This window comes from Cebus imitator, unplaced genomic scaffold, assembly GCF_001604975.1.
Source record: "Cebus imitator isolate Cc_AM_T3 unplaced genomic scaffold, Cebus_imitator-1.0 Scaffold48, whole genome shotgun sequence".
Taxonomy (NCBI): Eukaryota; Metazoa; Chordata; class Mammalia; order Primates; family Cebidae; genus Cebus; species Cebus imitator.
Genome location: NW_016107363.1, coordinates 2,484,388 through 2,506,496, shown reverse-complemented (window position 1 = coordinate 2,506,496; position 22,109 = coordinate 2,484,388). Strand labels below are relative to the sequence as shown.

Sequence of the window (22,109 nt, the reverse complement as noted above, 5' to 3'; positions counted from 1 at the left end):
CCGCCTCGGCCTCCCAAAGTGCTGGGATTACAGGCTTGAGCCACCGCGCCCGGCTTGAATTATATTTCAATTAAAAAAATAGTAGCTCCAAGAGGAGAAAAATTAAGGAGGGATAGGATTCTGGAAAATACGAACTCAAAGATATCTCAGTGAATTTATGAGATCACCAAAAACAGGGCTTTTAAGGTTCTATGAAGGCTAAGGGATTGTTTAAATCTCCCAGGGCAACTCAGGGGGGTGGTGGGCAGTGAAGAGATGCAGAGCAGAGGGTAACCTGGCGGCTTGGACTCTAGGCCCCTCTTCTCGTCTCCATCCAGAGCAGCTGTACTTATATTTGTGTCACATGCTGGCCTTCTTAGTTTGGTTTGAAAAACAGATTCTGCCACTAAAAACAGCCTGAATAAGACTAGAATAGTGCTATCATTTTACAGATGAGGAAACTGAGGCCCAAACAGGCTGAGTAGTTTGTCAAACTCCAGCTCTCAGCTCAGCCAGGGGAAGAATCCAGGTTTCTGAACACTGAGCCCAGGTCTTCCCCAAGGGGACTCTCCTTCCTACCTGAGCCCTTCCCTTGAAGTCAGGTTTACATACTGAGTAGCCAGATCAGTGGTTCTCAAAATGCGGTCTCTGGAGCAGCCAGCAGCATCAGCATCGCCAGGGAACTTGCCAGAAATGCCAATCCTTGGACCACACCCAGACCTATCTGAAACTCTTGGGTAAGACTCAACGATCCAGGTATTCAGGTGCTCTCTGGATGAGTTTAATGTACACTGAAATTTGAGAACCACTGTTCCAGATCATTCACATAAACACAAGATGCTGGGACAGAGAACCAAGGGCCCCTTGCATTTGACTCCAGTGCCTAGAATGTAACCCCCAGGGAAAGGTCCTCGACAAGAAAATCAGTCGGGAACAGAAGTTAACCAGGGTGGGGTTGGGGACTGAGGAAGATGACTTGTAGGGGAAACAAGGTTGAAAATGATCTTGCCAGGAAGAGAATACCACCAACCCACATTTAAAAATGGAAGGTGCCGAAAGAGAAAATAAATAACGAATAAGGAGCAAATATAATTTAGTAAAAATTCTGAACATGTAAGGCTGGTATCGAAAGATCTGATTTAGGAGCAATTTATGCCAATTGGCAACAACATAGAGTTGCCAGAAATGCTTCTGAATTAATTCTAAATTGGTATATGAATATCTAGCTGGCTTAAGGCCATCAGAGAAAAATGATCATGATAGTCTTTAATCAAGCCCAAGTTGCTGTTTCCTTCTTCTTTACATTTTAAATACTGCTTTGGAATTGCAAACTTAGCGAGGGACTAAACTTTTGGTCAGGGAAGATTCACGATCAATTCAGTCTAAGAAAAATTGAAAATCTGCAATTTTTTTTTTTTTTTTGAAATTCAAAATCTGCTGGCTGGGGATTGGGTAGCAGGTAGCAGGGTGATCTAACGTTATTCTAACGTTATATATCCTGGAAGTTGCTTAATGCAAGAAAGGGCTCTCTTGCTGCCCAGATGTTCAGAGTGATAAAAAGCACTTCAAATGTGAAAATGACTTGCACTCTGGCAAATACAGAACTGTTGGAGACACCAGCCTAATAAATAAGGTCGTCAAACTTCATTTAGCTTAGAAGAACTTTATGGCCACCCCAACTCCAGCCAAGAATCACTTCCAAGTGACTGACATTCTCATCAGCACATGCCTTAGAAATCTACTTGACAAACAGATACTGAACACTCATCCATGGCTTAATCCACAAATGTTAGAGTATTTTTCTGAAACGAGCAGACTATGGTAGATGGAAGGAATTTGTGAAGTTTTTTTCTACGTGATCAATGAAGAGGGGAAAAAAATCTGTATTTTTTTTTTCTTTACCTCTTGGCCCATTTCCATGCTGCAAAGTTTTGTTGATTGAGCTTTGGCATCAACCATAACATTAAACATGGTGCATATTGACTGTGGGACTCGAAAATCTGTTGATCGACTGGTTTTTTGCAGCTTAACTTCAAATGCAATCCTGGTTCTATTAAAACAAAGTAGGAAAAGACCAATTCAGCATTCAGATGGCAGCAGGTGGAGGAGATATTTTCTGAGAGGTCAGTGAAAAAGAAAATTGAAGGCTGTAATCAGTTTCAGTCGACAATGACTTCACATGTGTTCCCTTTGAAATGACTTTCCCAACTAAGGAAGGCCTATTCACGGAGACAGCCATGCACACCCTTCCTTTCTCGGCAGTACACGGAACACCTGTAGCTTGGCGAATTTCTGTCTATAGTTTACATGCTACGGAGAACCTTAATTGCAGGAGAATGAATGAATTCACAAAAACCCGATGATAGCAGTATAGCATATGTAAGTTCTCTCACATTGACAACTGCCTACCTTGAATTACTTCATTAATAAAACAAACAAAAAGAAACCAAAGCAGTTTCTAATCTTCAAAACCTCATGGTAGGAAAAAAAAAATCTTAAATAACATTTATTGTTGTCGGTTTTTTTCCCCTTTCTGGTTTTGAAAGAGAAAAAAATTTAAAAGCCAGCAAGTTTATTACATTGCTTTAAAGACTAAAAAAATTTTTTTGCATGTTAAAGGACATAAAAAGGAAATACATCAAGCTGTTAAAGATGGCTACCTTTGAGGAGGGGAGTGAAATTAGGAGGTGTGGTACTGGGGGACTTGCGCTATGTTTTGTTTTCAATGTCAATGTATTATTTTGCAATAAAATATACTATCTGTATGATTTCAAATGTCATAATATACAACTATTTTATATGTGTGCCTAATATGCATAGTATAAAATTCAAGAATTGTGCAATTGTGAAATCTGAATGTAACATAATTCTGACGTTGGTCAAATTATGATCTCAGCAATGTGCTAACAACTCATAGGAAAAGCCTGGCCTGACATGGCCGGCTGCTAATAACAGATGTGAGATCTTATCCTTGATATTAGCATTGTAAAAGTGGCCTAGTTATATTTTAAAAGGTTTCAGGGAAGTGGGTGATATCATCAGATGTCTTTAAAGAAAAGCACCTGCTTAGTAAGTGGCTTTATTAAAGTCCCATTTGTCTGATGCATCTTTTTGGCATTGTTCACTGTCAAGTTCTGGAGATCATGCAGCCACCAGGAAAGCGTTGCTTTAAGAGGAATTTGTAGCAGTTTTCTAACAGTGCATAGGAGGACCACACAGCTAGTTAGCTCAGGAAAGGATGCCAGCTTGCTAACACACCCTGAGTGCATGCAGGGAAGCCAAGTATAATTTCTAAGGTTGGGAGCCCAGTTCTTAAGGAAAAAAAAAAAAATGAAACTAAAAAACCCAAACCCTTAAAACACCCCTATATATTATATGATCATGTTAAAGATAAGTGTGTCTTGGCTTCTGAAGACTCAGTGCACTGAAGTAGCTTTCTAATCATGATGATCATTTTAAGCTACACTGAAAATACATCATTTGCCGGTTTTGTGAAAAGGAGGCCTGATGGGGACTGAGTTGGACAGGTCTCTGTGCTGATCTTCTGAGGCTTGTGTGCCAGTTCCGGCCCAATTTGAGAAATGGAAATGCTAAATTGCTCCCTTCCAATGAAGTAATCGTCTTCAGTTTTCACAGGAGAACTGTTCATAGCCCTTGGAGTGCAGGGCTGTGAAAAGAGGAAGCTGAATGCAAAATTAATATGACTGAGAGGGCTCTATAGAACCAAAAAGCTGGAAAAGGAGAGGTCATTTAACTCAGCTGACTCCTTGAGGTCAAAAGACAGCATGTCTTGTTTTGTGTTCAGCACAAGTAATCTGATACAGACTAGACTAGAGGCTCTGTAAATGTCTGTTGAATTAATGAATTAAATTTCTTGAGCACTGAAACATGAGGAGTACCTTGACTTTTTGGCATTGCATATTTATATCTCTAAAACAATGTCCTTACTATGTTGGCCTAGAACAAGGGTTACATAGTCTGTTCTACTGAAGGAAACAATGGTTCTAGGCTCATCTAATATAGATTCTAAGTATTAAAACATCCAATAACTCCTTCCTGCTCCGTCCTCTGAATCTGTAGGTCTGGGGATATTTCAACCCATTTTTGCTCTTATCTGCTTTTGGGCTGATATATGGGGCCTTAATTTTAAAAGGGGCATCAGGAAATTTAAGTGTCCAGGCAGCCATACATGTGCAGTGGAGCAACTTCTGTCAATAAAAGTTTGCTTAACAGCTACTATGTGCCAAGCATGATGCTGAGACCTGGGGAGGGTGAGGAGCTCCAAATGAACAAGATCCACTCCCTGCCTCTGTGCAGCTCACCCTCTTTAGGTGTCTGAACCATGAAGACATGATTACAGCACGGTAAGGGATATGAGTCCCTATCTGCTGTGACATCCTCATATCTTTCCATTTTCTCTGAGCATCTTCCCATTTCTTACTCCCTACCCAGAAGACTGGCTTCTCAGTGAAGGATACACACCTTTCTGTACAATTATGTGCACAGATTAGAAACTAGTAAGCCTTCACTGTAATGCATTTCACCCCTAGGACAGATCACGCAAAAAGTTTTTTAATGAAATGGTTTGGCCATCGGAAAAGCACTGCTTTCTCTAAAATTGATATAGGCTGTCTAGGAGATCGTGGAATTCAAGACCCTAAGGAAATATTTTGATCTTGAGTTTGAGAAGTATGCTTGCCTTCAGTTCTAAGAGTGAGAATAAAAGAGCGATACTAAAAAAATCTGGATCACTACAACTTTAAGCTTCTGGAAGTGGCCTCAAACACCTGCCCAGATTCTCCATATTGCATAGTTCCTTTCTCAATTTCTACTGAGATACTGTTCACCTACCTGGGATTGCATTGTCCTTTTGCTTTTTTGGTTTCCAGTTCTGATGATATTACTTCACCTTTCCTCTTCCAAGATATGAAATAAAAAGTTCAGAGAACTTCCAGGCAGGCCCAGCCCCCATCACCCACAACTGATCCATCAACCAAGCTACACAACATCTGGAGATTTGGAGTAGCCTGTGCTGCTTCTGATCTATTTTTCTTTTTGAATGGGGAAAAATAATGGAACAGTTATGAACTAGAAAAGAACTTGGATGTGTATCTGGGGATAGACAGGGTGTTGATGATGATGTCACACCAGTGGAATTTTATTTCTGTATTTGATATAGAGACACTCCATGAGGAAAGGGATGCAGTCTCTAATTCTTCATTGTATGCCAACAACTTAGCCCTGTGTCTGGCACATGGAAGGAGCTCAAATAATGTCTGCTGAATGGATGAATATTGTCCTCATTTTCTTCTCCTCACCTTCTCAGAACAGTCTGCCTGGGAACTTCAAGAGCAGCATTCCTACCCTTGTCCTAAAAGACACAGTAACACACAGGGAATCTGTGTGCGGGCAAAATGTATGTTCAATGTCTCATGCCCCCTGTTGAAATCCAGCTAGATTTTCAACAAGACAACTACAAGTTGGCCCATATATATGCTCGTCTTTTATATATGGAGTGAATGGCGATGCTGAGACCCTATCCACATTGTTAGAAAACCATTAGATTCCTGCTACCTGTACTGGATAAGCTGGCTCCAGAACTGCATATTCTCTTTTTCCCTTCCAATTGTCCACTCATGCACACATTCACACATTTAACAAATACTTACAGGGAAGTATTTTGTGCCAGACACTGCTAGGTATCAGGGATACAGATGAGAATGGACAGGGATCTTTTCCTCTTAAAACCAACAACCATGAAAAAAATTGGCAGCCAGATTATTCTGGGTTTGGGACAGATAGAGGGCAGGTGAATGAAAGTTAGACATTGACAGCCACTACTCCAGCTGACTTTGATAAGCAATCACCATCTCCAATTAGTTTCAAATTATAGCCAATTGAAAGAGCAGACATCTACCCTTCCCTGAGCCTGTGTATGGTGGGGAAGGTGTGCAGAACCTGTCCGGCCACCTATGCTTACCTTTTGACACAAGATTCGATCATGTCACTTGCCATCAACTTCAGCCGTTGTTCCAAGTGCTTTCCAAACTCTTCTTCAGGCCAGTGCAAGTCCCGAATGAAGGTCTGAAGAGCATCAAGTTTCCAGAACAGATCTTCCGAGGTGCCTGACCCATTACTGGCAGGATAAAAATCAGAAAACGACAGTCACCCACTGGCCTCAGGCTCTGCAAAAACTAACACAGAGACAACTGGGGGCTAGAAGGCAAACAGCAGCTTCAACATACAAAACAATGTGTGTTGGCGGTGGAGGCGGGGGCGAGTCTCCACCGGCAGATTTTGAGTTTTACCATACATGACTTGGTACGCTTTGCTCAGCCAATTACCCCAGACCAGTGAGAAGTCTGGGGAAGGTGTTGCCCCATAACAACCAGGAGAATGGTGTATGGTAAAAATCAGCCTTCTTAGTAATAACCACATTAACACATGTGATGATTCAGATGAAGGCCACGAACCAGGGGGAGAGAGAAATCTCAACGGATAATAACTACATGGCAACATGCAGTTATTAAAATTCAGGGTTTCATGCATTTCCCCAGCTCCCCTCCAGAGTGGAGGCCTCTTGAAAATTGCACAAGACTTTTTGTTTTAAAAGGACAGTGCTAACAAAGTGGTGAGCGAGGACCTGCTTTCTCTCTTGAAGAGCTGGAAAGAAATTAGGGTGACTCAGGTCAAGAGGGGTACCTGGATACCTTGAATCCAAAATTCTAGTTCAGTTTGGTTACTGTTCCAATTTTCATAGACTAGCCCATTGCATAGGCAGGGTCCTCACCAGGATGAGGTGAGTCGGGGCAGGGGAAGTTAGTGGACAAGCGATATTGTCAATGCTTTAGGGCTCAAAACCTGAGCTCTTTTACCATTGCACCATCTTACCCAGTCCTGTGTGCAGATGGGGAAATTGGTCTTGATGCCTTTCTGTACGATGACGTCTAAGAAACTTTTACCTGGGGCATCTACAAAAAGCCTGTGTATGAGAAATGCTCCATCTCTCACCCTCTTGCCCTTCTCTGGCTGTCTCTTTTGCAACAATCCTATTTGGAGCTCTGAGGGGTGTCCTCCCCCCCACCCACTTCCTCGCATACCACTAATGCTAACACAGTAATTTATAAAATGTCCAACACACCATGCATTACCACTTGTTCTGACATCGTCTATAGAAACAGATGAGAGTGGGTGTTTCTATTGTGACAGATGCCAGCTGCATTGAATTAATGCTTCAGAGAGAAATATAGCTAGTGCATAAATGCATACACAGCTACTGCAGGGCGGGGAGGGGGCACACGCCCAAACATGCTGAGAGGGGGCCTACGGCCTGGACCAACAAGGTAATGTTTTCAAGGACGGACCAGTCTGAGGTCAGTACGTAGATGTATCTGACACGAAGGAGCAGGTAACATAGAAACACACCTTTAAAATGAAAGGTGGCAAAGGAAGAAACTGGAATTATGAAAAGATATAGAATCAGGCATTTCCTGGTGGGTGATTGAGAATCCACGCCTTCTTTTCAGATACTGCCATGAGCATTGTTCAGAAGTGGGGGAATGCGTTGTTTCTGTGTGAACGTTCAGCCTTCCCCCTACCCCAACCTATGCTTGGGAAAAAGAAACCCCAACTTTGTCTAGTCTAAGCCCCGTTTTGGAACTGCATGGTTGTATGTTTTAAATCATTAAGTACATATGAATGCAATAATTGGTATTTATTACAACAACATTTTGACACCCATCTGGTTTCAGAGTTTCAAAAAATTCTTGTAGGGTTTTTTTTTTTTTCTTTGAAGAGCTTATTATTAAGTTTTGACATGAGGAAAAGAATATTTTCTTTTTATTTTTAAGATAAACTGTTAATGTTAAGGCAATAGCACCAAGATTATTTTGATTGCTGAGCAGTTACCAAAATGTGTTCCCACTCATGCCTTAATTAATTGAACGGAGACCATTATCTGCTTTATTACAATGTCTTGATTCATATCTTTTCAAAAACAGTGTCACAGAGCATGCACAGAGGAAGATAAGAGAAGCTATCTGATATTTAAAAATTTTTCACAGATACTACCTAATCTAATTTTTTTAATACAGTCATCTTAGCATGAATATGATTTGTGTTCTTTTTTAGAATTTTTTTTCAGATATAAATTTTTGGAGGTTTTAATTTGCCTTTAAAAGAGAATCAGACACATTGACCATATGATTTCATTGTGAAGTTGTGAGCAATTAATAGGTTGTAAAAATATTAGGCAGCTTTGGAGGAGCCAGTTAGAGCCATCATTTTAATGGTCTGCCCTCCACCTGGATTACTGCAAAAATAAAAATGCTGAGGGCCATCTTGATGAATGTGATTTTGAGATTTCAAAACATCACTGCCAGTTTCAGACCATTTTTTATTCCTTTGATAATAACACTTCCCTTTGAAAATGTGCCAATTTATTCTTTAAAAAAAAAAAAAAGCTTATCTGGCCTATAATTAGCTGTGGTCTAAGAAAAGGATCAAAGAAGGGTATAGAATCACTAACCCTTATTTCACTTATTAAATCATGCACGTGGTTCTAATTTCCCTGAGGTAGAATTTAGGGGTGCTCGATCTTCTTGCTAACAAAACAGGAGAGAAGATTCATTTTCTAAGCTAGAAGAAACGGCTTATCAATCCTCACTCTCCCAAACTGCTGGCTTTCAAGAAGTGGCCCATGCAACGCTGACATTCATGTGGATGAGTATAAAGCATAGCCCTATATTGAGATGATATGGCTCCCCAAAATTTATTTATCGTTGTTTGAATCTTGTGTTTTGAGATTCAGTGAACTTCTCATTACCTAGATCTCAAAGCACCATATTGTATTGTGACCTTGGAAAGTACATAATATATTTTTTACATAACATTTATATGACTAAGGCTTGATCCATTCAGAAATTTTCATTTAGCCCTGAACATACTGTTACTATATCCTGCCATTTGCTGACACCAGAAATATGCTTTATGGTTTAAACATTCTCTAGGAATTTTTTATTTTTATTTAAAAAGAAAACATCCCAGATTCTAGGTAGGTGTGCTTCCCTCTCAGATTTGGATCAGGCCAGAGATGACTGGCCAGCCCATAAAAGAGGTTTCCCCAACTATTTTTGGATGTCTAGCTCCTAAAGTCATGTCACCTGCCAAAAAGGGTAGAATCCTTTTGCAAAAGAATTCAGGGAGTGAAACATAGTCCTCCAGCATTCAGTGGGCGTAAGACAAATTGTTAGTACTGTATATATAGCAAACATCTTACAAACATGATGCATGCCAGAAATAAACAATATTGTCTCTGTATGATCAGCAAAATATGTCTAATTATCCATCTCCATCTCTGTTATATAGGATGTATAGAAATAAACAATACATATCCATGCCAAGATCACTTAAATTTAAATGAGATCTAATGTGAACTGAATACACACTCCGCATCATATATAGCAGCCATCCATGACGGTGCCGAAAAAGTAGGCATTTGTGGGATGCCTAGAGGGATGTTAACTGGTAGATTTGGTACTTTGGGAAGGTTCACATTGGGTAGGTTCACATTGGGTAGGTTACTGGTTAAACTCCTGTGGAAGAAACAGACAGAAAGAAAAAATACCATCACAGTGACAATGCAGATGTAGCAGAGGCACATGACAATTGTAAATAAATCGACGAAATCCACAGCAAGACAACAGCAAAAACTCAAGCGACACACTTGAGAAAGCAGCTTACAGATGGGAAGCCGTGGTGTGGCTCTGTATCCAGAGAAATGACAAAAGTTAATGGAAAAAAATTAACCACACAGTGACTTAAAAGTGCGGACACTTGCAGAGCACCCATACACAATGATCACATGCCTTTGGAAGGTGCATTTGATTTCCTTATCCATTGCCATAAGCATCTAGAACTTTTCTCATGCTAAGAACTTGAAGTTCCTGGAATTCTTGGTGTGTCTGGGGCTGGGGTTGCTGTGAAGTCACTGGGATTGACAGAAATGGTGGAGTGCTTCAATTTTCTTATTTTTGAAAGAAATTATTGTTGATGGAGGCATATTTCTCAATCAGATGTTAGGTACAAAATAGAGTAGGAAGTTCATCCACTTGGAGGCACACATAATGGTGATGTACAGAAACCAGATTCTTTCCAACTGCTACTTCTAAAGACAGGTATATGGGCGATGAGGTGTCAGTTGATGATGGTGAAATTTAGAAATTGTATCAAGGAGAAGGATCAGATTTGAATAGTTTTATAGAACATTTAAAGAAAATAGAAGCTTTTCCAAACTAAGTTCAATACAAATGCAGAAATGTTTACACACAGAAATAGACACCAAGGAAATGAAAATAGTCCCAAATTCAGCTCTTGTATTAGACTCTTTGACCAAAAGTGGATTTAAAATGTGGCTTCATAGCATAATAGTTACCCTTGGAAGTGGGATAGAGACTGGGAGAAAGCATGACAGGGGCTTCTGAGGAGGTTCTACTTCTTGATCTGTGTGATGGCTTACATGGGGTGTGTGTTCAATTTGTGAAAATTAATCAAGCTGTGTATTTTTTTGTAAAAAGTTAAAATAAGTTAAAAGTGACTAAAAAGTTAAAAATGTTACCTCATACCAGCCTTTTGTTTTTGGACAAAGATGGATCAACTGATGTGAAGGAAGAGAGATGGATGGTTTTATAAGTAGAGAGAGAAAATAAAACAAAACAAAACCCGCAACTTGAATCAACTGTATTTCTTTGGAAGGACTGTGTCATACACGGCTCCACAAGCTGGCACCGTGTGTCTCAGTAGTGGCATTTTAAGGGTGTTCCATCCAGCCAAAGTCACTGGCACGGTAGAGCCCAGCCTAACTCTGCATCTGAGAGGAGCCTTCCTGTTTAAGTGAAGTTGACAGCACTTTGGCAAAAGACTTGAGGTTCTCTTTTTGGATCTTGCAGGAGAAGAGCAAGTTTTGCCAAAGCAGCTCTGCCCTGGGCAAGCTGTGTTTGACTAACAGGACTCCTGCAAGAGCTGGAGCTGCCTCTGGGCTTGCTTGGGTGGGGGAGCGGGGGGTGGGGAGTGGGGGAGTAGGAGAGTTGGGGAGGAGGGGGGTAGGAGAAAGGGAGAATGGAGGAGGGGGTGGGTACATGTCTCTTGCTAAGTCAGAAATTCTGGACCCTGGAGATCACCTGGACGCCTGTCTCCTTCTAGAAACAGATTATTCTTTCACAAAGGCCATACAGCCTCAGCTCATAGACTGAAAAACCTAGAATGCAAAATTCTCTTCCTTAAGGAAAACAGGTGTCTCACAGATTTGTCCTGTACACCTCACATTTTGGGAAAGCCAATTATATATCTCTACTTGAAACTAAAGGGTGCCCTTGTGCAAATGGTCAAGAAAAGAGTAACTATATGACTGTTAAATAGAAGGGAACACGAACTTCTCCTTTCATGTGTCTCTGTTTAACTGGGGAATCTGCCTTTGAATTCAGTCCCTGGTGGCTCTCAGTCTTAAACACTGCCATGTAACGTTGGCGATTTCCACTGAGACATGTGTAAGCCTATATAAGCAAATGTGATCATTAAATGATACACACACTGAATAATGATCAAGGAATTAGAAGATCTTAGAGATGGCAGCCTGGAAAGTTAAAATGTCAATTCTGAGCAAATTAAAAGTAGCTAGGAGTGAATAACACACAAATGTATGCAAAAGCAATTTAATTTAAACATATTAGCGGGTGGCAGGTACACAGATTAGAAGCGAGCTTCATTTTGCACACAAAAATAAAAAAGTACTTATATTAATCAAAACATATTGTATTTGTAAAATATGACATTTCAGCTGGACTACTGCACTGGACTCATAGAAACATTTCCTTCATGTGACATTTTATAATGGTCTACTTTTAAAAGGATAAAACATGCTTGATATTCCTGCTTTTAGCAAAATGATGTGATATATTACTAGGGTTACTAATATTTCATTTGGATATTAATAACATAAATAATCAAGGAGGTAATTCCAAGCATAATATTTTACTAATATACATGTGAAAAGGGGGAATTTTCAAGTAGCACTTAGTTCCAATCAGGCTCCTGGAACTGCTGATGACTCTAATGAATTATTACTTTAAAGCGGGCCCTTTTAGTAGCTACCTTAAAACAAGTTAGCCACGCCTCTCTGAGAGAATCATAATTAGGTATCTCTGGATAGTAGAAGAAGTGTGAATTGCAATCCTAACAACTTATATACACTGAAAATTTAGACTCTTTCATTCATTTTGGGGACTCATGAAAAAGAATAGCTGCCATTTAAGTCAAAGATCCCATCCCTGGATGGTTTAGAAACATTCTCATCTACTCACTCCTACAGGGATGAATGTCACAGATGTGTGCACGACTCATCATGTCTATGGATGGAAATGAGTAGAGGGGAAGTCATTCCTACTTTCTAGAATTGAATCTAATCAAGACACTGCCTGAATGCAGAAGGGATGTAGTTGTGTTTTTCTCAAAGATTTTGGCTTTAGATTTATGAATGGGCTTGGATTTAAGATACAAAATGCTTCTTACTTTTATGAGTCCATTGGTGAATACATATATGTAGTACATCTTGTCTTCTCTGAGTGCTCTGAGCACTGAAGTCTCTCTCAGTGTTTGTTCTTAGGTCTAATCCCTACTTTGGGGCAGGGGCATTCTCTAATATCTTATTTCACAATCTTTTACTCATTATCACCCTGCCCGTCAACTTCCTTATCCATGAAAATTTAATACCACAGATATATAGAATATCTGTTTATGTATTATGTGTAGATCTGTGCTTTATACATAAAAAGAGTAAGATGTTTATAAGCGCCACCCTCTGGCCCTAGTCAATTTTCACCAACTTAAGGGCTGTGAAGCCCACATTGAGAATATATCATCTACAGAAAAAACATTCCAAACTCCACGGGACTTTAGAACCTCCCAAACATCTCTCCAACTTTATGGCTTGCCTCCATCATAATCCATGCTGGTGAAAACTCAGCGTTGGCATGCTCTCCATACCTCATATTTCTACCTTTGTACACCATCTTTCCCAGCATCCCTACCCCTTTTGAAATCTTGCTCGCAAGCTATGTTTTTCATGACCACTTAGTGGAAATTTATTCCCCTCTACTCTATGTTCTTACAACTTTTCCTTATGTTATTTGTAAATTGTACATTGGTAAATATTTAATGCCACTTTTTCTTTTTTTCATAATTTTGACATGTCATAAAATCATTTTTCTTGTGTGTATGTTGTTCAAACCCAACTAGATTGAAATCCTCATTTGGGGAAACATCCCCATCATTTTCCCATGACATCCTTACAATTTTTAGCCTGTGTGGGTTCTCTAACAAATATGTCAATTAATCAACAAACATTTACTGAGCACCTGTTATGCTCCAGGCACTATTGTAGGTGTTAGGAATGCAGTGATAATCAAATGTGTATATGTGTCTGACTATGGAGAGTGATATTTTCAGGAATGTTAGCACTGGAAAAACTTTGGCTGTTCAAAGTCCTTATTTGACAAACTAGGATACTGAGCCTTAGGGAGGTGAATTGAGGGAGGATCTCAACTCAGAAAACTTGGTGGCCCAAGGTCACCCAGCAAGTTATTGGCAGAATCATGAGAGCTGACACCAAGTACATTACTTGTCTATTTGACACTAGGTCACCTACATATTGCTCAGTTGTCTTTGGTCTGATGGTTTATTATCAGCAGGATGATTGATATGCTAATATGTTCCACTGTAGTAACAATTTGACTACATATGTATCTCATGGCATTATGTTTTGTATCTTAAATATACACAATGTAACTTATTTTCAAAAAAGATCGATATATATGACTGTGTGAAAGGTGACATTAAAAAATACGTTTTTAATATGCATATCTCAGGCAGAGTGAGAAATTGCATTTTAAGAAACGAGAAACCTGAATTTTACAATGTGTATATATTAAGAAGCAGTGTTTAGTTCTACCATTTAGAGCTGATGCAGCGCAAGTGAGCCCCAAAGTAGAGCTTAGCCCATGAGGGTTCGTGGCTTCACTCAGGAAAGAATTCAAGGGTGAGCCAATGGTAAGGTGGAATAAAACTGCTTTATTGAAGTGGTAGTGTTACAACTCCAGTGGTGTGACAGTCCTGTGACTGCTCCTGCAGAGCAGGGCTTCCCCACAGGCAGTGTGCTTAGAGTAGCAGCTCATGGCAGTTTTGCAGTCATATTTCTACACGCTTTTAATTACATGGAGATTAAGGAGAGGTTTATGTAAGAAATTTCTAGGCAAAAGATAGTAACGTCTGAGTCATTAGGTCACTGACATGGAAATGAGTAGTAACTCCACGGCAATAGTAAACTGACATGGCACACTGATGGGCATGTCTTACTGAAAGCTACTTTTGCCCCAACCTTGTTTTAATTAGTTCTCAATTTGGTCTGGTGTCTGAACCCCACCTCCAGAGTCAAGTCCTGGCTCCTGCCTCAAAGCAGTCCTAACCTGAAGTGGGCAACCATGCAGCGAAAGGTTCCCCATGGCTGGAGGTGTTTAAGTAAAGACTTAGGGATCATTTGTCAGGGAAAAGATAGTAGGGAAGGTAGTGGAGGTACTAGACTTGGTAAGACTTTGAATTAGTTGCTTCTAGGTTTTTTTTCGTATCAAAGGCCACCATGGTTTATTACTACTGAGCTGACACTGAAGAGCTGGTGGAAATGTTGTCCATTTCTTCTTGGGACCAAAGGCTTATATTCACAGCTGCCAGAAGGATTGTGAGCAACCTACCCAACTGTGAGTTGTGACCCTACTACATGTCCTGATGGGAACCCATGAGAGGGCCATGGGCTCCAGATTTTATTGACAACTTGGGCTTGTCTTTGAGAAGGTATCTTCAGCTGTGGTTGGAAGCAATGAGATGACATTTTCCACCAATGTATAGAGATTCTAACCATGTCTGTATCTGGCTTAACGGAAACAGAGATGTAGCCTCCATTTTCTCTTTTTGAAGAGACGGAAGTCTGTCATTCTAGGGAAAGGCCACCATAGGACTCAGCCATTTTACCCTTTCCATCAAATAAGTTCAATTGTTTTAATTTTGCTGCTGTTGTTTTTGTTTTTCTTTATCTTACATAACTTCAATTGTATCAAGCCTAAATAATGACATCTCTATTTCCTTTTACAGGGCTATATTTTGAAATAAGAAAATCTGAAGAATAAATAACATTTTAAATTCTCTTTTTAGCAAACTCAATACATTGGTAGCATTTTCTTATCAGATTGTTATTTTTCCTCAGCATTTTGAATGTTAGTTATTTTGAAGTAAACACTACAATGAATTTCTCATTTTGCTTATAACCAGGTACATATAAAATCTGAAAAGCAGAAGAACAGTAGTACTTTAGGATAACAATCATTTGAGGGAAAGGCTGTGTGTGTGTGTGTGTGTGTGTGTGTATTGGAAGATCATGTGGCAGAAACTGAAAAGACTAAGCCAACTAAATCTGTTTACCTAAGTTAGCTTCTCGTTTTGGGATGAGCTTGATGAGAAGTATTCCAAAGAGATCATTCTTCACTTGGAAAAAAAATCCAAGAGAAATGAATCTGCTTCTTCATCAACCCTCCAGTAAGTGGTCAGATGGAAGTTCACATTTTGTTTCTATTCACATTGTAGGAAGCATGGAGAGACTCACTCCTCCTAACACATAACATGTGTCCAAGCTCCTTTTTACACTTCATTTGATTCCATTCTGCAAAGCTGTCCCGTGACATCCACACTCTGTTTTAAAATTGGCTAATAAAATGTGTGTGGTTTTAAAAAAACTAATTTTTTTAATAAATATAAAAAACTTATATTTTAGTTGGCACTGTTTCAAAGAAATAGGGTCTCACCCTGTCACCCAGGTTGGAGTACAGTGGTAGGATCATGGCTTACTGTAACCTTGAACTCCTGGGCTCAAGCAATCCTCCCACCTCACCCTCTTGACTAGCTTGGACTACATGCTGCACCACCACGTCTGGCTACTTTTTTTATTTTGTAGACATTGGGGTCTGGCTATGTTGCCCAGGCTGGTCTTGAACTCCTGGCCTCAAGCGATCCTCTCGTCTCAGCCTCCCAAAGTGTTGGGATTAAAAGTACGAACCACTGCACCCAGCCTTTAGTTGGCACTTTTAAAGATCTCCACATACTCTGAAAGGCATATACTATTTAGCATGAATTGAACAAACCACAATCATATTCACTAACTGCACAGTTTTAGATAGCAAAAAAACTACTAAACACACACACACATATCTGCATAATTCTCAGGTTATTATTCACAAGTACTATTCCTTTATTCACAATTTGCAGACCTTTAAATTGCCCATGCAAGAGCTCAGATTTTTTTTTTAATTGGTAAAAAAATTCCCAAGAAAACATTCCTAGACTAAGACTTCCAGGTGTGAAGATGACTTTGAGTCTATATTTCTGATAGTATTAAGATAATTTAACATCCCTAAAGAAGCAGCAGTAGCAGTCATGTATTTTGAGTTTTGAGAAATTTAACACATTATAAAACGACTTAGTGACATTATCACAAGGTTTCACAACAATTCTCAGACACTGGCTGGGAACATTTTTAAAACTCCAGTTTTGCAGGGGAGCAAAGAAGCTCACAGAGGTTCAGATCCTTGACTTCTGCCAGTAAATGGAAGACGGGGCACTAAATATAGGGCCCTTCAAGAAACAGTGAAGGATACCAATCATTCTCTTCCATGCGTGTTAGTTATAACAGTCTCCACATTTAAATGCAAGTCAACGTTCTTTCAAGACCATTACTATTTTAAAACGTAAATATTACTCATTTTAACCTTTTCCTCTTAATAGCTATTCTCCAGCACAACCGTCTTGATTATATTGAGCATTTAAAGAACTAGTCTCTCATTAATGCCTTACCATTAAGGGACCCAGTTCTACCCTCATGAGTTAAAGTCAGTAGGGCCATGTTAGGAGACTGTTATAAACTTGAGAATAACAAACTAAATTTTAAATTTCTTGGTGTTTACAAAGGAAGAGCTACTGCTTATTAACCTGCTCGCAGTAGGGAAACTTCTCTTGTGGCTCAGGGCTCAGATGTGGAAGGGGGGCAGAAAAACCTATTTTGCATTACCTTATCAGTGAGAGTCTTACACAGTATAACATTAGAGGGGGTCTCAGTTCAGAAAACTGCTTAAAAACAGGCTGCAAGTAAAGGCTTCCAAACTGAGGAACAGCTTCATGAATATTTTTTCTGGAGTTCCTAAAATGTGCTTGTAACATCCCTCTACTTTGCTCTATACTATTTGCTGAATCACAAATACATAAAAGACTAGCATGAACAAAATGATTTCCTTAAAAAAAAAAAAAGAATCGAACAGGGAAAATCCAACACTAGGCTTTACTGGAGCTTTTCAAACTATCAAACCATAACCATCAAACTCTCCATATAGGAATCTGTATCTTTTCAGAAAGGGGAGTCTGAGACTGACCCTCTGGAGCCTCGAGTCAAACCCGCTTCCCGGCTGGGGCGTGGAGGTGGCACCAAGCCTGCCAAACAAGATCCAAAATTTGCCAAACATTTGTGCAAACTGACAAACTTGCAACCCACAAGATTTCCCATAATTTATCCTGCAGGCTACATGTCCCATTTTTAAAAAAGCACTTTGTGGTCAAATACATTTAGGAAAATCCAGGTTAAACACAGTTACACAAAATTCTAGTAGGATACGTAGTGTTTCCTAAACATACTTGGCCATAGAGGTCTTTTTAAAAGGTGCATCTAAAAGGCCTAGACCAGGGAATGGCAAACTATGGCCATGTTTTGTTAATAAAGTTTTACTGGAACACAGTTATACTCGTTCTTTTACATATTGTCTATGACTGCTTTCATGCTACAGTGACAGAGTTGAGTAGTTGTGACAGCAATTATGTGGTTCCAAAAGCCTAAATATTTACTATCTGGCTTTGTATAGAAAAAGTTTGCTGACCTCCCTGCCTAGAACCCTACTGAACACACTCTGGGAAACATTGATTCCTAGAGATAATACCATTGGAGTAAGACACACCACACAAATGTCACAGCCAAGTTTATATTCCTTCTTCCTTATTTATCTTGTGCAATAAAACAAAGATTTCATTTCATAAAACATTTTTCAACCTCTTCCTGTACCCTGCCCACCCCTTCCATCCCCCACCCTCCTGCCATTTGGGCAAGGAAGCTATGAGCACTATAGAAGAAATGTATGGTGCTTCTCTCTGTCCATATTAACAATGAGACTCATATGACACCATTATTCCATTTCTGTATGACTCTCCAGCCATTTGTACCCAAACTCCAATGGTATCAAAAAAGGTTTCCTTACTTGACTGGTTCCCATGACTCCCGCTCAAAGCCCCTGTGAATGGATTGTGCAATTGAGGACTCCATCAGATCCACATATCTAACAACAAGTGGGGCAAACAGGTCTTGCAGGTGTTTGTGAAATTTTCCATTGCACAAATTATCTAGAACAGATAAGCAAAAGGTTGTTAAGAACCCAGAGCTACTTTATCAATATACAACACACATACACAGAGATGATTGATTGTCTTCTACATTAAATATATTGCTTCTAAGGAAGCCAAAAAGAGAAGGAAAAGAGTACATAAAAAAGCATTGAAATGAAATTCAAAAACACTTTACTCCTTTGCATTGAGCTTCTAAAAGGAAAAATGATCATGCTACTTTACGAAACAACAAAAACAACAATATGCACCATTTTTTTCTGTTTTCCTTGCACCCACTTCCCTTTCTCCCATTAAGTTACCAGGAAGGAAGAACATTGTTTATACTCTCCCCTCCTTCATCACCTTCTCTGGGGAGGAAGGTCTATTTTATGGCTGTTGTCACTATAAAGTACTCTGAAATGCTTGACACGTTACTCAGTTGGAAACTGTTTTTTGTCTATAACACATTTTTTGATAAAAGTCGCAAAATATGAAGAGGTTAATTAATTTGAGAGCCAGTAAAACACAAAAAATGGATATCTCTTCTCACAGTACTCTCAGGTACTTCTGTCTAGTTAAGAGAGAGCTTCCCTAAAACAGGACACTTTTTGGAAGAAAGGGAATACCCTTCAGCCGTATATTTCTTTTTTGGGGGGGGTGGGGTTAGTAATAATAAAACCATGAAGAGCTATGTTAAGCCTGTAGTCTGCTTGGAATAAAGACATCTTAGCAATCTGTTTATCTGCACACTACTTAGGAAAGTCAAATAGTCAAAGATGATACATACAGTCAGTACGGAGAAAATCATTCAGCAGCTGAAACAGTGGAAAACTGTCCCATGTGTCTGGGGGTTGCACCTCTAATGCTGCATCCATGTCTACTGCAAAGAGTGACAGGAACGTCTCCGCGTGCTCCACCATTAAATCTGACCACCATGCAAAGGCCTTTGAAATTTGGCAGAAAAACAATAGACAAAGAGGTGATGAGCTTCTTTCTTGGACATGAGATGTGAACTCCAGCCCTCACTGTTCAAAATTAATGGCGCATCCAGCAGGGTTTGGTAATATTATTGTAAAGAGAACAGAATTTTGGATACAATTGGGCCTCTAAGTGTCTAAGGCAGTGCTTTGTGTGATTCCAGGCCTGCCATAGACAGCCTTTATTCTGACATGTGGGTCAGAGGATGCTGCAGTAGAAATGACAGACGTGGAACTTCTGTTCAATTTACAATAATTCAGTATGTTTTGAGTCATGCTCTTTGTCATCGTTGTTGGCTAGTTCTTGCTCTAAGGTATTAAAATCTGGGAGTTTCTTCACTGTGTTTATGGGTTTTCTGCTGGTCTAACTTGAAAATTTGAAATTATTGTTCACTTATATCTACATATATGGGGCTTGTCTACGGTCTCATACAAAAACTCAAAAACTCATGTTTCTCTACACATTGGAAATGTTATTCCTATTTCATACTAAGTCCAAGAAAACCATTGTTGCAATTGTCACAAAACTTTAGAGTTGAAATCTTTTAAGCAAGGAGCCTTTGGTTTTGTATCCAGTCTGGAGGAAACATCAGGCTTAGGTTAGAAAACACTGAGTAAGATCAGGACTTATTTTTCTGGGGGTTGGACACATATGTACATTGAAAACCAAAAAATATCAGTGAAGTAACTCATTTTCATGCACATGGGCCCTTGGAAATCATTGTGCAGTGTCTCAGGGGTGACATTCACATCAGACTGGGCCAGATGTGAATTCAATTCAAAGGCATGCATGCATGTTGACTAATCATTTCTGGCAGGGAGCATGCAGAATGAGTGGCAGTGTCAACAGGCCCTGTTTTGCCGATTTCAAAGACAGCAGAAAAACAAAAACAAATTGCCAGCCCCTTCTGGTCCCCCACCTCCCAATTCAATGCCGCAAAGTATTTACATTGGAAACACTTTCCGGAGCATTCACAAAAAAAAAAAAAAAAAAAAAAAAAAAAAAAAAAAAAAAAAAAAAAAAGAAAGAAAGAAAAAAAAAGAAAAAAAGATGGGAAGGCGTTTCAAAATATGAAAGATGACTATGGAAATAATTCCATAAATGAAAGGGTTTGTTCAATGGCCAAGCTCTTCTGTGATCTATTAGTTATTAGAGGGATATTCTAACAGCCACTAGGAGGCAGAATAAAGGTCCACCTCTCTTCTTTCATGAGATTTCACTTTACTTACTTCTCCTTTATCAACATGTGGCTGGTTTGCAAATTAAATGAAAAAAATCAAGTCATGGACTGTTCTGCAAGGTTGGCTTGGCTGGAAATAGACACCTGCTGTTTCCATTTTAATTTACAGTAAAACCTCACTGATTCAGAGTAATGGGAGAGGGGAAATGCTGGCCTGTCAGCAAAAAGCCTAACTTATTGGGCTTTCTAAAAAGAGGTATCCTATTATAAAAGAGGCATCCTATTACTGTTTTTGAATACAGCCTATAATTGGACACTAAAGTAAAAAGTATTCATGAAGCCTACATTAGTTATATTAATGCATAAGTGTAAAAGTTTTTTTAGCATCTAGTAATTATAGATAAGTTAACTTATAAATTGAAGTCAAAGAAATAGTAGATTTAATTTTGTAGATCCTAGGATGGAAAAAGGGTACTGGATTCCTCTAATTTGTAAGAAAAGTCTTTAGAATTTCCTGAGAAAGTTGAGATCAAGTCAAATATATTACATGAGAAAAATTAAGAGTCATATCTGCAATCGAATTGTCATAGATTCCAAGTATTTGGATCTGAACCGATGAGGTTTTATTGTAGTTTAACCACCTGCAGATGAAAGCCCTGGAGTTTAGGGCTTACTCCACTGACTTCCTAGCTATGTCCAGTAGGGAAAGAAACCCTCCGTGCTACCCCCAGAACGTTCCCAGCCACCAGCCTTTTAGGCAGAGACCATTTAAGTCCTGGAACTTTCTAGATGAAGTTCCATCTCCACCCCCATATGGAGGGCCAACTCTCATCAATCCTCATCCCAAATATTTGAAAAATTCACAAAGGTACACTAAATGTTGGCTAGTGCTCATTCTTTAGTTACTGGACTAACTACATCTTTGGGGTGAGTCCGAGAAAAGTTGCTGGGAAGATTGAGTTGCCTTCCCAGACACAGTTTGTCCTAGAATGACAGGAAAAAAACAACAACAAAAAAACCAAGCTCAAATGTTTGAAATTAAAAGCACTTTAACCCAACCTCATACTTGGCTCTTACCAGTATTATTTTTTTTTTTTTGAGACAGAGTTTCACTCTTGTTACTCAGGCTGGAGAGCAACAGCACAATCCTGGCTCACTGCCTCCCTGCAGCCTCCGCCTCCCAAGTTCAAGCTATTCTCCTGCCTCAGTCTCCTGAGTAGCTGGAATTACAGGCACCCACCTCCACGCCCAGGTAATTTTGTTTTTATTTTTACTTTTAGTAGAGACAGGATTTCACCATGTTGGCCAGGTGGTCTCAAACTCCTGGTCTCAGCTGGTCCGCCTGCTTCAGCCTCCCAAAGTGCTGGGATTACAGGTGTGAGCCACTGCATTGGCCTCTTACCACATTTTTTACTTAAAAGTTGTAAACCAGAGGTCATAAGAAGTGCCACTTCTA

General features: G+C 39.5%; 1 protein-coding gene across 39 annotated transcripts in view; it reads right to left on the bottom strand.

The window, feature by feature from the left end:
- The window catches only part of CADPS (calcium dependent secretion activator), a 471,006-nt gene that overhangs the window by 76,207 nt on the left and 372,690 nt on the right, over positions 1–22,109 (bottom strand). For 14 of the 39 annotated variants that reach the window (XM_017527388.2, XM_037738054.1, XM_037738057.1 and 11 more), the window contains 4 exons: positions 19,283–19,439; positions 18,372–18,513; positions 5,960–6,115; positions 1,882–2,029 (listed from right to left, as the gene is read on the bottom strand). In XM_017527388.2, the coding sequence (XP_017382877.1) occupies positions 1,882–2,029; positions 5,960–6,115; positions 18,372–18,513; positions 19,283–19,439 (603 nt within the window). Of the gene's footprint in view, positions 1–1,881; positions 2,030–5,959; positions 6,116–9,425; positions 9,573–18,371; positions 18,514–19,282; positions 19,440–20,702; positions 20,724–22,109 lie in introns of all 39 variants that reach the window. The other 25 variants (XM_017527379.2, XM_037738038.1, XM_037738041.1 and 22 more) reach the window with 3 other exon arrangements.